The 17,185-nt window shown below is 40.6% G+C and overlaps 1 protein-coding gene across 1 annotated transcript; it reads right to left on the bottom strand.

Annotated features, from left to right (window-relative positions):
• Window positions 1-2,759: 2,759 nt before the first annotated feature.
• Window positions 2,760-13,670, bottom strand: LOC125264398 (alpha-2-macroglobulin-like). Its single transcript, XM_048183672.1, has 34 exons — window positions 13,481-13,670; window positions 12,863-13,046; window positions 12,642-12,798; window positions 12,239-12,291; window positions 12,129-12,149; window positions 11,885-12,050; window positions 11,729-11,813; window positions 11,553-11,661; window positions 11,356-11,476; window positions 11,150-11,259; window positions 10,914-11,078; window positions 10,606-10,833; window positions 10,318-10,530; window positions 10,093-10,242; window positions 7,806-7,976; window positions 7,638-7,716; window positions 7,311-7,458; window positions 7,013-7,238; window positions 6,035-6,158; window positions 5,839-5,960; window positions 5,712-5,763; window positions 5,533-5,616; window positions 5,267-5,443; window positions 4,929-5,004; window positions 4,693-4,849; window positions 4,523-4,597; window positions 4,287-4,449; window positions 4,025-4,209; window positions 3,732-3,953; window positions 3,461-3,582; window positions 3,265-3,346; window positions 3,095-3,178; window positions 2,911-3,016; window positions 2,760-2,832 (listed from the first exon to the last, which is right to left on the bottom strand). The coding sequence occupies exons 1-34, from the start codon at window positions 13,558-13,560 to the stop codon at window positions 2,780-2,782; spliced, it is 4,350 nt and encodes a 1,449-aa protein (XP_048039629.1). The 5' UTR covers window positions 13,561-13,670; the 3' UTR covers window positions 2,760-2,779.
• Window positions 13,671-17,185: the final 3,515 nt, after the last annotated feature.

Genomic DNA, 17,185 nt, shown 5'->3' with positions numbered 1-17,185 from the left:
AAGACACACTTATCATTCAGTGTTAGTCCTGCTTCTTCAAACTTCTTCAGCACCTCACACAGTCTCTCATTGTGTTCTTTTTGATCTTTTCCAAACACTAGGACATCGTCTGCATGACAAAGAGCTCCAGTCGTTCCTGCAATGATCTGAGAGATCCTGAGCTGGAAATGCTCCGGGGCTGAAGATATCCCAAAAGGAAGACGCCGAAAGCAATATCTCCCAAAGGGTGTAATGAATGTTGTTAGAGGCTCGGAGTCTTCATGCAAGGGTATTTGCCAGAACCCAGATGTGGCATCTAATTTGGAGAACACAGCTGCTCCCTCTAGCTGTGCTAAAGTCTCATCTACAGCTGGCAGTATGTGTCTTTCTCTGCACACATTCTCGTTCAACCGTGTGAGATCGACGCAAATCCTGATATTGCCATTCGGTTTTGGCACGACAACCATACCCGCGCACCAGGGAGTAGGCTCTTCGATTCGTCGAATGACTCCCATTTCTTCCATTCTGTGGAGTTCCAGTTTTACTTTCTCCACGAGCGGTAGCGGTACTCGTCGTGGGGCTGATAGAGCATACGGGACGGCTCCTTCCGACAGTTTGATCTTGTAGCTGCCCTCTAATTTTCCGAGTCCCGAGAAAACTTTGGGGAACATTGCCTTGTACTGCTCTCCAGGTTTGTGTATGTTGGCTACCTGTTGTAGTAATTGTAAGCTTTGAATTGCAGGCAGTCCAAGCAGCGGCATCACTAGATCCGTTACCACATATATATCCTGCCAAATTCTCTTTTTGTCCTTCTGCAGGCATGCACTAAACGTACCCATCACTTTCAATGGAGTACTGTTAGGTCCCAGGATCTTCTTTTTGGAATCTTTGAGTTTCCCTTGCTTTTCAGCTGAATACAAAGATGCTGGAATAGCTGTGACTGCTGCACCTGTATCTATTTTAAAGGTGATTGGTTCTTTATTCACCAGTATTTTCTGTTGCCACATATTCTCTTGTTTTTGGGTCTGGATTGTTCCCAAGAATGCAGACTCATCATATGAACTGTCAACGATCGCTTCGAGTCTTTGAACTGACCGGCATACTGTAGCAAAATGTCCTTTTTTTCTGCATTTTCTGCATTCCGCTTCTCTAGCTGGACACAATTTCCATGGGTGTTGTGGACTTTTTCCGCATCGCTTGCAGGAATCCATCTGTTTTATTTTAGGAGTCGCATTGTAAAAACTTTGCGTTCTCTGCACTGTCCCCTCTGCCTTTTGTAATGTCATTTTTGCTTTAGATGTTCTCTTTGTTACGACTGCATCAACGTTAACTTCTTTTACTTCGGACTTTTCTCGTCTTATTATTGGCTGCTGACGTTTTATTTCCTCATTTTGTCTGACCTGAGTTATTGTTTTATCCAATGTCAAATTTGGATCTAGTTGCAGTCTCTCTGAGAGCTTTGCATCTCTTATGCCCACTACAATACGGTCTCTGATCATTTCCTCATGAAGGTCGCCATATCTGCAGTGTTCCGCGAGCTTATACACGTCCGTGATAAAACTCTCTGCTGATTCGCCAGGCTGTTGAAATCTGCTGTTGAATTTCGCTCTCTCATAAATAACATTATGTCTGCCGATAAAGTGCTCACTTAAAGCCTTCTTGACTTCTTCATAACTCTTTTTCTCTTCCTCGCTTAGGGGTAACGTATTTAATATATCGTCACTTTTCTCCCCCATAATGTAAAGAAGAGAGTTTACCTGGTAGGCGGAGGGTTTTTCTGCAAGGCCCGATGCTACTCTGAATCGTTCAAAGCGGCGCATCCACTGTGGCCATGAACTAGGCTCGTCGAAGTTGAAACTTCCCGGAGGTGTCAGTGAAAATATCTGATCCATATTTTGACTGTTCACTTACTCTTAATCTCGAGCGCACTGCTCCGATGATCGTTTTCTTTTTTTCACTGGCCCGTTCTCAATTGCACTTGAGCACTGTTTCAATTCCCTTTTTTTTTTCTTGCAGTCCGTGTGCAACATCGCATTCTTTTCTCCCTCAATTCCTTATTTCATTCTTTCCAGGTTGTGGAAACCACTTCTGACACCATGTAACAGATGGTTATATCTTAAACTCGGAGGTGAAACATCAGGACACGCAAACAGCTCTGTTATTGAACATCCATTTATTCTTCTTTTCTCATTACAACCCTATAACCTTTTTCTGCACAGGAGTGCCCTCTAGTGTTCTGTTGGTTACACTACATTATCCACAGTTCAATTTACCTTCTCTTAATTTCTCATTGAGTGACCACACTAAACACTCCAGTATTTGTATGTTTATTTCCTAAATTCTAACCGTGTTTGTAAATTGCACAATTTGCTAACTGCATTCTTCTAATATTGTAATTTTGACATGCATTCTCTGTAAAGCTGCTTTGAAACGATATTGTGAAGAGCGCTATACAAATGTGAATTGAATTTCCTCTTGGTTTGGCATTGCAAAACTAGCTGTATTAGATATTGGTCTATAACTGAATATATGAAGTTTTTTTTTTAAAACAATCGAAATAGGGCTTGTAAATTTGTTAGTGAATGTCACCTGCAAAGTGTATACTAGTTTCAACCCATTTTCCATCCAAACTATGAATTATAACCTTATTTACACAGATTAGGCCATTACTCTGCAAAGTGTTTGGAAAAGCACCTTTGAGAAATCCACTACAGCTACAGGAGCATTTAGCTACAGGAGCATTTCATCTTTAACTTTGAAAGAAAAACAAAAACAAAGACTTGTATGAAATCCATTTTATTCAATGCAGGCATATTGGACAGGAGAAAGTGTAGGTCGTCTCAAATGCATCACCTAAAAGAGGGACAGGAAATGAGCTGGATCATATTCAGTGAACTTAGCAAGAGCAAAACAATTAAGATGCAAGCATACTTGTCTGATAGTAGTCATAAACCTTGATGACTGCTGGCTTGAGATCATTCACTGCAAGAACCTGATTCAGCTTCAAAGAGTAAGTCATGGGGACGCCTTTGGGAACCTAAGACGGAAAAGCTGAGTAGTACATAGACCGTACTCAAGATGACAGCCCCTGAATACACCCAATACACAGTCTCACCTCCTTCAGATACACTAGGACACCATCAGCTCCAGCATCAACCCGCTCCACTAGTGGGGCAAATGTTTGGGGTGAAGACCCCAGCTGAGGGGAAAGACCATTGTTTACATAAATTACATCCCAAGATGCTTGAAGCCAATCAGACTTTCTGAATATTAAAACATACGAACCAGTGACGTATCTGCCGTAAAGCCAGACAGGAGCTTAATGTCTACAATAACCATGTTAGTGCTTGCTTTTGCACCATTGTACCTGAATGAGGGTGATAAGGGAATAAAGGGGTTTAGTCAACAGGAGCAAGAACAGCTTCCTTTTGTAGGAGTCAAACATGAGCTTGTTTCAGGACAAAGCCAAAACTATTCTTACATCACAGTGAAGCTCAAGAGGAGATTGACTCCCAGTGGTTGGCAGTCTGCCTTCACCTTTGCTTCGACACTTAGCGTTTTGGGGACTTTAACGGGTGTTGGGATGTTGTAAAAACATGCAACCTACAGTAGTTCAGAGCAAACGAGAATTCACAAGTTCACTTACAAGTCAGTCAAGTAAATTGGTAAACATTTGGCGTGCTATACAGGGAGAGGGCTCAGAGCTCAGTAATCAGTCCGAACACAGAAATGGAGGGGATGAAGATAACGACCTGCACAGCCACACAGGAAGATCCTGACACTTTAACACTATATTTGCCAGGAACGTTCTTCAGCGGCATCTCCTGAAACAGCAGCCTGTTGTCCCGATTCACGGTGAAGCTATAAGACTCTCCTCCTGCCACCGAGGACTGTACAGTAACAGTGCTGGAGCCGTCCAAGCTGAATACTTTAGCAGCATACACAGACAGAGCATGAAGAGCCACCACAGTGTCCTAAAAAACAAGCACCAGATCAAAAACTCCACTCATAAATGATTGAGCTCATGTTTGGTCATCAGAGGTACCTGGGTGGAGGAAAAGCCTCCATAGGGATTCTGCTGGGCCATGAGCCAGTTGACAATGCGGTTAGCATAGCCCAGAGTTGCTGTTGAGAGAGGCTGTTCAGTGAGAACCGCTAAAAGCACATAAGAGCTGATCTCCACCGCCAGAGTATCACCAGATGAAGTCTGAGACCAATGGAGCTTAGTGCCTAAAAGGCAAGACAGAGGAGAGCAAGTTGATGACAAAACCTGATGAAGCAACATCAGGAGGCAAGTGAAATTTCACCTTCGGAAATGGCATTGTTGTTCAAGGCAGTTAGAAGCTGTGATCGAGTGCTGGTCTCTCCAGCAAGACTAAAGGAGTAGGCCAGCAGAGCAGTGGCATAAGTATTTCCCAGGTTACCAACGACAGGCCTCAAGCATGACAGAGCATTGGTGATGACGGGATCCTAAAGGAAAGAACAAAAACAAATTATGACAGCCTGAACAGGAAGGTTATCCACAAGTTGCTGATGCTCTTACTGTGACAGGGATGCCTAGTTCAAGCAGTGATACAACAACATAGGCGGTCATGGTCACACTGTCCCCAACGCCACCCTTAAAAAAAAAAAAAAAAAAAATAATAATTAATTGATTTACAGGAACTCCGCACCAAGCCTATTTGTTGGGGGCATATAAGACAAGTAATGCACCTTCATGTCATAGTGGTGCAGAGTTCCCTGCTGAATGAAACAACCATCTGAACCCTGCTTGCTGATCAACCAATCCTTTGCACTCTGCAGGACATGTGGATCGATGAAGATAAATTGCCTGGCTAGACCAAAAGTCCTCACGACAAAGGCAGTCAACCTGGCCATGGAGTTGACAAACTGAAACTTACAAACTGCTGGTGTCATGACGGATTACACAAGAGAACTGTCAAACTCACCATGTATTTGATTCATCATAACCAAATGTGCTGAATGAGCCATCGTTGTGCCTGTAGTTCAGTTGTCTTTGGTATCCTGTTCAGGTCAAAAGCCACATGTAAATTGGTCAGGAAGGGAGTGTATGAGGCAAGAGCAGGGGCCCCATTTCATAAAACAAGTTTGCCAAATAAGCTAGGCTCATCAGTTTGTCTCATTTTGAACCAAATCAACTGACAATCAGATTTACGGAAATCAGCCTGGGTTATTTGGTATACTCGTTTTATCAAACAGGCCCCAGGACTAAACCGCCTTGGAATTTAGTCCTTTTTTTATTTAAAGAGGATTTGGTCATCCATACCGCTTCGAAGGTAGCCAATGGCAGTCTCTCGGATGGCTGCGGTGAGTTGACCCGTGACTTCCAGGTACAGCAAGATGTAGATATTGGGAGCAAGAACAATCATATTCTGTTCTCCACAGCCATACGGCATCCTTAATAACTTATCCAGATTCTTCAGCGCACGACCCATTATGTCCCCTATAAGAGGTCAAGCATAAAACCCACATCAGAAGCAAGTTATTCTGGAAAAATGTAACATGTCAGTATTCTCAGTGAAAATGCTTTACCAAGGACTGAAACGGAGCATCTGGCTGATCCCTGAACCACATTTGTTGGAAACGTCAGAGTCACGTCTTCAGAAAGAACATTTCCTACCGGCCAAATAGAACAGATTAGCATTGAGCATTAGGTTAATGTTTGGCTGTACAAGGAGAAGGTGTTTGGGAAACATTGATTGCAAACAAACCCTTTGGGCATAATAACCAACTCTGGGCATTGGTCCTCTCAACTCCTTCAGCCTAAAAAGCAGTAACACCACATCAGTAACCGCATGATCTCCATGATCAAACTCAAGGCAGCTGGTTAACACTCACCAGGACGAGTAGACTTCGAGTGACTACATCAACACGTCCTCTTTTCGGCACAGTCACAGTCTCAGTTCCACATAGAGTACGGGACGGTTCAGCTGAAGCATTGACTGTCACATTGACAGGTCCTGCAGTGACAGACAGTTAGCAACCAAGACGTAACACTTGCACTTTAAAACTAGAGAGACAGTCCAAAACTGACCAAGAACAGAAGCGGTGAGAACCCATTTAAAGGTCTTTCTACCATTAGCACAAAGACAAGATGAATATGGCCCCTTAGATGATCCAAGAGTGAAGGCCGTGGATGAAGCTGGAGTTACTTTAACCTGCCAATGAAACAATACATGGAGCAAAAGACACATTACCCTCTATATAGAGCCATTAAGTAGGGATGCACAGTGCCAATAAGTGGAATATAGATTTGTTATTGATCTGATATAAATCCAGAGGTACACCATGACTAGCACAATCAAGTTCACTTGTGTATTCAATGTTGTGCTATTCTAAGATGTAATATTGTTTAGTGCGCGTATGCGATTAATCTTGGTTAGAATACGTTTGAGTTACACAAACTAATAACCATGATTGGGACGGTCATGCATGAGAACACTAGTTGTACCAAAACTGACTTCTCTGGGTTTATTTGCCAATGCGTTTTAGCATGTCTTTGTGGGGAGTGCATCCAGAACATGAGCACATTCTGACCAGAACAGTCAAATTTACATACACTTGTATCACTTTGTAGTGATTGGCTATTTTACAAACTTGACATTGACTTAATCTCATGACAGGTTTAGAGTAAAAGCCACTAGAAAAGCTCTGACTCCTGGTACTCATTCAACTCTTCAGCACTCATGCCCAAACAGCAACACATTAAAAGCCATGATTGGGACTGTCGTATGCATAGCATTGTAGTTTAATATTTGTTACATTTCTATAGCGCTTTTCTGGGTACTCAAAGTGCGTTACATATGGACTGGGGAAATCTCCTTAACCAAATGCACAACATCCAGCGGGATGCGGCGACGGCCATATTGCCCCCAATCACCCACCACACAGCTTATTGGAGACAGTGATGAAGCCAATCATTTAATGGGGATGATTAGAAGGCCATGAATTTGGTATTGGCCAAAATTCATAGTTGCACCCCTAATAAAGAGGAAAATAAACCATGACTGACCATGATGCACTTTGACAGGTAACTGAAGACCGTGGCCTTCAGCTCAAAAGTCTCCCCACGGATGATGGAGTATGGCAGGGAGAGCTCTAGGAAGAAGGGCTGGAAGACCGTCAGCTGAGCAGGAGGAGCCAGACCGAGACCTTTAGAGGACAGACAGAACGCCTCTGTCTCCCATGTGGTGATCGTGTCAGGAACCATGAGGGGAACTTGTGTGGATCCAGTAGCTCTAAAGTACAGGAGAGAGAAATAAGGGGAACAGAAGAACTAAACGAGATGCAACAAGAGATTCTTCACTAACCCCACTTGAACAAGCTGCCAGATCCAGGTTTCTGGAAAGTAAGATCTGACAGTTACTTTAACAGAGCGCATTTCTCCATCACTTCTGGCTTCTGGAGGAGCAGGAGCAGCAGCCACCACCACGTCAGGGGCTTCAAGCCTTTCCAAGGCTAAAAGAGCTACAGTTAGTTCACTGAAATAGAAGTTCTTACTTTCTGCATACACTACATACCAATTGTGTGGTGTTAAATCTTATGCTTGTAGATGCAAAGAAATTGGAATACCTCCCAAAACTCAAGAAAAGTTCAAAAGGCAATACATTTTACTGAATGACACTTCATAAACCAACCCATTGGCAAGCCGGGCCGATGCCGCCAGCACGGAGGGGCTCGTACAGCGAGATTTGTTGCGACTTTCATTCCCAGGCTCTGTCATGGTAACAAGTCAAAACAAGCCCAAGTTCAAATCAGTTACTGCATATTCCTCAGTGACTACATGGTCATAAATGGCTTTGTACCTTGAAGGTTGTGTAAGCTTTATTTGTAGGAACAAAAGGGCCACGATTTGGAGGAAGAATGAAGTCAAAATTTGCACGAGCAGCTCGACGGGGTCGAAAAGTACACTCCTGCTCATCCTCAACACTGTATGGGTAACCCGATAGTGATCGCACTGGGAGCAAGTCAAACACCTGGGACCAAGGGGAAATGGGACAAGATAGTAATGTTTCTGGAATCTTTAAAATGCATTAATTGTTGGTATATTACAGTCACAAAGTTTAAAATGTTACATGTAAAAATGTACACTAAAGCTGCTGCAAGGCACATTTCATACACCATGGTAATTCAAAGTGCTTTTACATGAAGAAAAAAAAAAAAAAAAAAAAAAAATTGCATAATAGAAACAGTAAAAAGAATTCCACTATCTGGATGGAAGAGTTAAGAGGTTCAAGTAGGAAGTTTAAGTATAAATCACATAATCACAACACAAGTTTGTCCAACTGATCAATCAGGATTCTTCATTCTAAAGCTGAACCTGAAGGTCAGTCAAGTCCAGTAAGAATTTAAAGACCCCGTGGTGAGAAGTTAGGAACTTGTTCATGTCTATCTGGGGTTTTAACATCCTTAACTGCAGCAAACTAGACAGTCAGAAATTACTCATGTTTCAGATGTCAAACTACCTTGTAACCAAGGAGTCTTAATGTTATCCTGCTATATTTTTCCATTGATATTGCTAAATCTCCATGATTTTTCATATGGCAGATGTATAATGCATATTACAAATGTCATGAACTATGCCTCTCCACTGTCGTTCAGAGTTGTTCAAAGGGTTTCTAAGGGTACCAATTGTTAGAAAGCAGCTGTCCAACTCCTGAATGAGAATATGGTTTAAAAAAAAAAAAAAAAAAAAAAAAAAAACAAATTAGCCATTTGATAAGTCAAAAGGCTAATCATAAGTTACCATTATGCATTGGACATTGTAAAAACTGATGGCATCATGCAGCGTTTACCTCAGTAACTTGACTGAGTGGATCTTGTCTGAGCTTGTACAAGTGAGTGGAGGCAGGGATATTTAGCATAGTCATAGATCAGTGTATATTAAATGAGGCAAAGGTATACATTCAAGCCATTTTAAAGGGTCATGAAACCCCAAAACACTTGAGATGTAAACAGATGTATAGGCTGCACATCATTGAAAACACTAAAAAGGTACTCATGTCATTCATAACTATATTTCACTTATTTGCATTTTTCAGAGCAATTTCTGTCTTCCTGTTTGAAAAGCTGAGTCGGAGCAACATCACAAAATCTGACGCCATAGTGTACTTTCGAACATGCTGACGTAGATTCTCGACATATACATTCATGACAAAGCTCATTCAATCCAATCACTGCACTGTAGTATGCATACAATTATAATTGCAGTATTATGCACGAGGAAGTATCACTCTCGCCTCGAACATATGTCTCTGACAACAGACCGTTTCCGCAGTGCTACAAAATGCATTTTCCTGCGACGCGACCAGAGCAGAGGTTTGTGCGCATGTGGATTACAGTAAAACAATCTACCAGCACAAATGGAAAATGTTTGCGTGAGATCGCATTACAGTGGAGAATTCAAATGGTCACAAAAGTGCTGTTCATTCTCCTCTGCCTGCTCGTTTAAAAACACGCGAGCCGTATAGGCTGTGTTTCCTTCAGCACAGCAGCACGTGTTTGTATTTTGCTCGCGATGCGGTCAGAACTGGAGTTTGAATACGAACACATGAAAAATACGATTGTTTTTATGATATACAGGCTGAGTGCGCATATGCTCGGCGATGAGTTTAATAACACTAGCCACGTGCACACTAGCCATAGGCACATAGCTCATACAGAATAAAGTATCTGTTTAAAGTTATTAACCAGCACTGTATAGTTATGCACATATTTCATCAAGTCTTCTTCAAATGAATTATGTACAAACTGGACACCAATACAGTGGTGTAGCCTCTCTGAACGCGACAATACAATTATTCTAATAGGCAAGACTGATTTTTGAGACTGCAGTGCTCGTAAATGTAATCAAAGTAGCCCATTATTAGCTCTATTATATATTATTTCACATTTCTCCCTTGTGCATGGGAGAATGTGGTCTTTCTCTCCGTGCTCATATATTAATATTCATTGTGTATAATGAGGTTGTTGTAGGTCTGTGCTTCATTGGTTGTTCTCCCACCCCCCACCCCAAAGAGTCATCAAGGGATTTTAATGATTCAAAGTCCAACTTTGTTACTACAGGGGGACTTTAAATCTGCAAATTGATACCATTTTAGGACTCAGACGTCTTCCTGGCTCCAGTATCCAGACACTTTGATCTACAGCGCTGAGGCCACACAGAGATCCTGCTTGAGCAGAGACCGTCAAAACGTTTCCCTCAGCAGGAACAGCTGTAGCGGGAGAGAACTGCAGAGACACCTGGAACAAGGAGTAACACGCTGTAGGACACGTCACCATTCCCCACTTGAAGCCAAAAATAGCTAGTGTACATACCTTGTTTTGGAAACATGCTTCAGTGTCAAAAGATGCACTAACAACAACTACATTCTCACTGGGCAGAACACAGTAGACCAGAATCTGCACTGCTGGAGCCATATCAACACCAACAGACAGCTGGAATGACACGGAGCCGCTCGTGACTTTATTAGAAGCCTTCGCTTTGACGGTCTTAAATCCATGGAGGACGATCACGCCTCTGGACAAGACCTGACAGAAGACAAAGTTGAAGATGGGTTTTTTTTTTTTTTTTTTTGGTCCAACACCCACCACACGTTCACTCACCATATAGACGACATCAGCACTGTAGTCACCAGACTCCCCAACAAAAGAATATTTCACGGTCACTGGAAAAGTAGCACCACATTTGAGTGGCTGCTCAAGCGTCACTATAGTCAGTTCACTAAGTGATGGGTTGTTGGGAGAATCAGGTTGGAGAAGCCGAACAACCCTCGTATCTGTAGTGAAGTATGGCGATTTGTAACTATAAAGAAGCCCTGGAGTCGCACTAGCCTGGGGAGCAAGGAATGCAATGGGTTTTTGCAAGAGTGATTGAAAGAAGTCTACATTTCACAAATATGAGCGAATCATACCACCAGATTCAGATCCGCTTTAGGAAGTTTAGCAGTGTTGAGAGAGAATGTGGCCAGTCCCTTTTGGTTTGTGGTCAGATTTAGCAGCGGTTTGTTGTCGTTACCATTAAGGAGATACACAGCTTTTTTCACAAATGGAGTCCCATCGAAACGAGACACTGTAATCTGTCAGGAAAGATCTCGGTTAGGAAACGGAACCAATGAGAAGGCTATGACAAGGGATAAATTTTACTTGCCTTTCCATTAATCTTTGACCCAGGTTCAATATAATCAGGGAGGTCCACAAATGTGACCTTGCCAACTTCAAATGTAATGGACACGGTTGCAGATTTTGACATTACTACATCTGAGGGAAAAAAAAAAAAAAAAAAAAAAAAAAAAAACCCACCAAGTCAACATCCTCCATACACATACTGTTGGTTCAGTTTAGACAATAGCTCACCTGTTCCCTCCTCAGTGACATTCACAGTCACAACAAACAAATCTTGAAGACTATTTTCAAATTTGGTGTTGAAAAACACTGAAGTTGAGATGGTAAAGGAGGCACATCCCGTGGCATTCATCTGGTAGAACAGAGTCACATTTAAGTCAAGCACAAGCAGAAGAAAAACCCTCCACTAAAAGGCAGGAGTTACACACCTTTGCGGTTTTACTCAGGCACAGACGGGTCACGTCTGGAACATATGGAAGTGGATCACGGCACACTTCCACCAATGCTTGACCAGGTACAGGTTGGCCATATGTGTATCTGGGAAAATTGTCACAAGATCAAGAATAGACTACAAACAAGACAAGAAAATAAAAGCCTCACTTACTTGGCACAAGCCTCAACTTTTAGTCCCACATCTGCAACACTGTATGTCTGTGACGTGTTTACAGTCACGTCAAACTTGGGTAAAACTAAACCAGAAACAGTGCTTCAGATTAAGAACTCTGATATGTTGTACTGTTGCACAGAGTGCTCAACTTACCATATTTTTTCACCTCAAAAACCTGGGAGATCTCTCGGTCACCAATAAAAGCCTTTAGGGTGTACATCCCTATCTGAGCCTCCGAGTTCAACTGGTGCGAAAGCTGCAATATCCACCCCGTTGAGGAAACATTGGTCCACTGACCAATCCGGTTATTATTATTGTCCTATTAAAAACAACAGCTCAGAGAAATACAATCAAGTACAAAAAGCTCTATTAAAAAGACTTGCATCAGAACGCTCACCTCAACCACGACCAGATTGTACTGCAAGAAGGGAAATATTAAGAATTGAAGAGCACAAACATTGATGTAGCAATATAAAAATGAACGGTTTGCTCATGGCTAGACCTTACCATCTGATCAAGAGGAACAAGTTGGTCATCCATGGTGACAACTCTGAAATTCACTGCGAAAACACCAACATACGTTTGTTGCATAATGCACTTGAAAGCGATAACTCGTAGCGCAATTGACTTTCTACACCCAATTCTGGGCACATTTAACGACTAGCTAAAACATTCTAAGACTGTGCTTAACACAGCGATTGTTTCCTGCAACTGAAGCGGATTTACATACTTGCACATGGAATTTGAACACCGAATGTAATCGCAGACTGAACACTACTGGCTCTGACTGGAAGCATTTGAGTGTGATCAGTCATAACTCATAAGCGTCAATTTACATTCATAATTGGCCTTACAATCATTAAGTGTGTGCACAGCTTAAGAGTCATCCAAAGATTCATTCACAGCTCACCTGTTTGTCCTGGATTGTAGATGGGTTTGTCTGTTTGGATGAAGGTCAAAGGTAGGTAAGACTTGAACATGACTTTCCTCTCTTCGGTCGCTCTGAAGACCTTCCCTTGAACTTCTACCTTCAGATTCTGCACTGATTCTCCATCTACTCGAGGAGCCTGCAGAGAAATTCAGTAAAACAAACGAGCCAGATGAAAAAGCCACATGCATCTAATAACAGACCTTGAAATCAAAGCAGCGGTGAAATGGCATCGTAGAGCACACGTTCACAAGTTCAGTCATTCCATTTTTGTCATCAAGCAGAGAAACAGTCATGGTAAGATGCTCTTGTGGATTCAGAAGAGTTGCACACAATTTGGCATCAGATCCAGACTCAATCACTGCAGGGAATGTCACCATGAATGACCTGTGTAAACAAAATTTAGGTTGAGACCAAAATGGAATCAGGCCAGAACATGTAGATGTTGGATTAACAGGGTTGCAGATCAAAACTAGCCCAGAGTGATTCTCCATCAGGGGGTGGGTTGGAGTGGGCAGGTGTAGTTGTAAGTAGTTGGGTTTGCTTATCTGGATGGGACAAGCATGCAGAAAAAAAAAACATGCACATGGATACCACAGATTTGGCAACACTGGGCTGCCATGGTCAAAATAAGAGCACAAGAAAAGTTGAACAGTTGGATCTTATTTATATTTAATCACTTGAGCACTAGATGGCTAAAGTACAATGTGACTAATGCACATTAACATGCAACTAAAGCTTGAGTCATTTTGCCATCTTTAAGACTAAACCAGCACGAACATTAGACCCCTTCTGTTCACTTCAAAACTCATGGTACTTACGGCTTTTTCTGTCCTTCAACAGCAAAGAGGAAAAGGGCTAAAATGAGCCCTTTCCAAACACAAATCTCTCTCACAGCCATGAATAGCAGTCATCCAAGACTAGACAGAAATCCAGGGTCTCTTTCAAAAACCCAACAGTACTTTAAAATTCACACTGTTCAAATGCTCTACAGCTTAACTTTGAATCATCTGCCAGTGTTATTTAAATGCTCTTAATAAATCAGAACAGGTTGATTTCGCACTCACAGGCAATCAAGCAGTCGTTAGGGCGGAGCCACTGTGATTAATCAGAGAGTTGGTTGCCAACTCTCATGCACTGAGGCAGAAGGGCAACACTGAACTGTGACTGGAGTGATGATGGTAGGAAGTGATGTTGAATCAGGAAGTGAGCAGGAAGTGGATTGGATGGAAGAAGGAGGTAGAATGAAATAGGAAAAGTAAATAGTAAGTAAAAGTAAATAGTCTAGTAAATAGTAAAAGGAAGAAAATACATCAACAAAACTCAGATAGTCATAAAGAGGTAAGCATACGGAAAGATATAAAAATAAATGAGGGACACAAGGTCATCGTTACATTTGAATCACCAGAATCAAGTAACCCATTAAAGATAAGTGAAGCATTAAAGAGCAAACTAGGGAACATTGTGTATGCCAAAACATTGCAAGATGGAAGCATAAGGTTATATGCAAAGATGAAGCACAGAAAGTAAAGGCATTGTAAATAAAATCACTGGCATGATACACAGTTAAATGTTCGAGCTGGAAAGAAAGAAGAGCAGTTAGAGGGGTAGTATATGGTATTCCTACAGAAGTGACTGAAGAAGAAATTAAAAGAAATGTATCAAATGCTAAGGTTAGCAAGGTGAAGCGGCTGCAATTCACAAGGGACGGACTGAAAAGAGACAGTTTATCTGTAATGATACAGTTTGAAGAAGAAGCACTGCCAGTAAGGGTGATGGTTGGATATATGAGCTTCAATGTAAGAGAATATGTTCCACCTCCGTTGAGGTGCTATAAATGCCAAAGATTTGGGCATGTGGCTGCTGTATGCAAAAGTAAACAAAGATGTGGCAAATGTGGAGGAGAACACCAGTATGGAGAGTGTGGAGAAAATGCGAAATTGAAGTGTTGCAATTGTGGGGAAGAACATAGTGCAGCATATGAGGGCTGTAAAGTAAGGAAAAGAGCAGTGAAGGTACAGAATATCAAGATAACTGAGGGGATAACATATGCTGAAGCCATTAAAAGAGTGAAGAATAGTGAAACTTCAGATCTAAATGAAAAAACAGACAGTATGGCTAGCCACAAAGGAAACAATCAATGCAACATCAAGTTTGTAACATTTATGGCAGAGGTGGTTAACTGTTCAGCTCAGACAACAAGTCGAACGGAAAGGATTAAAATCATAATCAGGGCAGCAGAGAAATACTTGGATGTAAGAGAAATAACAGTACAGAAAGTACAAGATACTCTAGTAGGAGATTTCCAAGGAACACAGAAAAGTAATGGATAAATAATGAGACTTGAAATTTTACAGTGGAATGCAAGAAGTCTTCTAGCAAATGGACAAGAATTCAAAAATATATAGATGAGTAAGAACAAAAACCAAATATAATTTGTATACAAGAGACATGATTTTAAAATACAGGGTTATGAAATAATCCATAAGGACAGATTTGAAGGAAATGGAGGAGGAGTAGCAACATTTATTGTATAAGCTATAGAGTTATAAATGTTAATGAAATTGAAGCAGTTATTATAGAAACATGGACAGAGGGAAGATGTATCGGAGTGATAGATTTTTATAACCCATGTAAGAAATTACAAAAAGATAAATTAGAAGAGATAATAGAATTAAGTGGTAATACAGTAGTGTGGTGTGGAGACTTCAATAGCCATAGTACGCTATGGGGTAGTGAAATCACAGATTATACTGGTAAAATAATCGAAGAGTTACTGGATGAAAATAGATTGGTGTGTATAAATGATGGATCTGGTACAAGAATAAATATTGTGAATGGGCATAAGTCAAAGGTAGATCTTACATTTGTATCAGAGAAGTAAGTTTATGGAAGGCATTAAAGGAATCAACGATATGGAGTGATCATTACCCAATAAGATGTAGTATAGGAATTATAGTTTCAAAAATAGAGCAGGGGAGATACAGTATAGATACAGTAGATGGAAGTTAAAAAATGCAGATTGGGAAAAATTCAGTTATATCTGTAGTCAGAGATTAATTATTATGGGTAATCTAAAATATGATGTGGAAGAATATAATACAAAAGTCTGTAATATTATTCATGCAACTGCAACAGAAATTATAGGTAAGAAAACAACAAGGACAAGGAAAGCAGTTCCGTGGTGGAATGAAGAGTGTGGAGTAGCTATTCGAGAAAGAAATAGAGCTTTTAGGAAGGTAAAATCATCGTTTTTATATGAGGATCTTGTGAAATATAAAAGGGCACAGGCGCTGGTAAGAAAAATAATTAAAGCTGCAAAAAGGAATTATTGGAGGGATTATTGTAATAATATTGGATGGGATGTACAAATTTCAGATAATTGGGGCATGATTAGGAAAACGGGTGGACAGCGTAAAAATTTAAGTATGCCGGCATTAAGAAGTGGAGAAGAAGTAGCGATTTCAAATGAAGAAAAAGCAATAAGGTGAGCTAAAGTGTTTTATAATATACATAGCAGTAATAGCAAAAAAAATATTAGGGAAAAAGTTAAAGGAGATAATCCTGAAATAACTAAAAAAATGTGAAGTTACTAATAATTGTTTAAATAAAGATTTCTCTCTGTATGAGCTTAAAAGGGCAATAATGAGTGTAAAAGAAACCTCTCCTGGAAAGGATGAAATTTGCTATAGCATGATAGGAAAATTATCAGATATAGCACTTGGAAGTATATTAAAATTATATAATAAAATATGGGAAGAAGGTAAATTGCCTAAATCATGGAAACATTCTATAATTGTTCCTATAGTGAAACCAGGGAAAGATAGATCAGAGGCAACAAGCTACAGACCAATAGCACTGACTTCAAACATGTGTAAGATAATGGAAAGACTGATTGTAAATAGACTTATGTATGAGATTGAGAGTAAAGAGAACAACAATAGACTCAATACTGTGTTTAGAATCAGAGATGAGAAAAGCTCAGACAAATAAAGAGGCTGTTATAGGAGTTTTTATAGATGTAGAAAAAGCATATGATATGCTTTGGAAAGAAGGACTACTAATAAAAATGAAAAATATGGGTATTTTAGGAAGAATGTACAACTGGGTATTAGACTTTTTATTTGACAGGACAATTCAGGTTAGAGTGGGAACATCATACTCTAGGGTTTATACAGTTGAAAATGGAACCCCTCAAGGGAGTGTATGTAGCCCCCTTCTATTCAATATAATGATCAATGATATATTTAAAGGGATGGGGAGGTCAATATAATGCAGACGATGGTGCACTTTGGAGAAGAGGTAGAAATATAACATACACAGTTAAGAAAGTTCAGCAAGCAATAAATAAAGTTGAAGAGTGGGTGCAGAAGTGGGGTTTTCGAATATCAGTAGAAAAAACACAGGTAATATGTTTTACAAAGAAGAAAAATGCTCAAATTAAGTTGTCTCTTTATGGAAAACAGTTGGAGCAGGTATCAGTAGTAAGGTTTCTTGGTGTTTGGTTAGTTGAGAAACTGAACTTT

Source organism: Megalobrama amblycephala, linkage group LG1 (genome assembly GCF_018812025.1).
Source record: "Megalobrama amblycephala isolate DHTTF-2021 linkage group LG1, ASM1881202v1, whole genome shotgun sequence".
NCBI classification, from domain to species: Eukaryota; Metazoa; Chordata; class Actinopteri; order Cypriniformes; family Xenocyprididae; genus Megalobrama; species Megalobrama amblycephala.
This window is presented reverse-complemented; position numbering and strand designations above follow the sequence as displayed.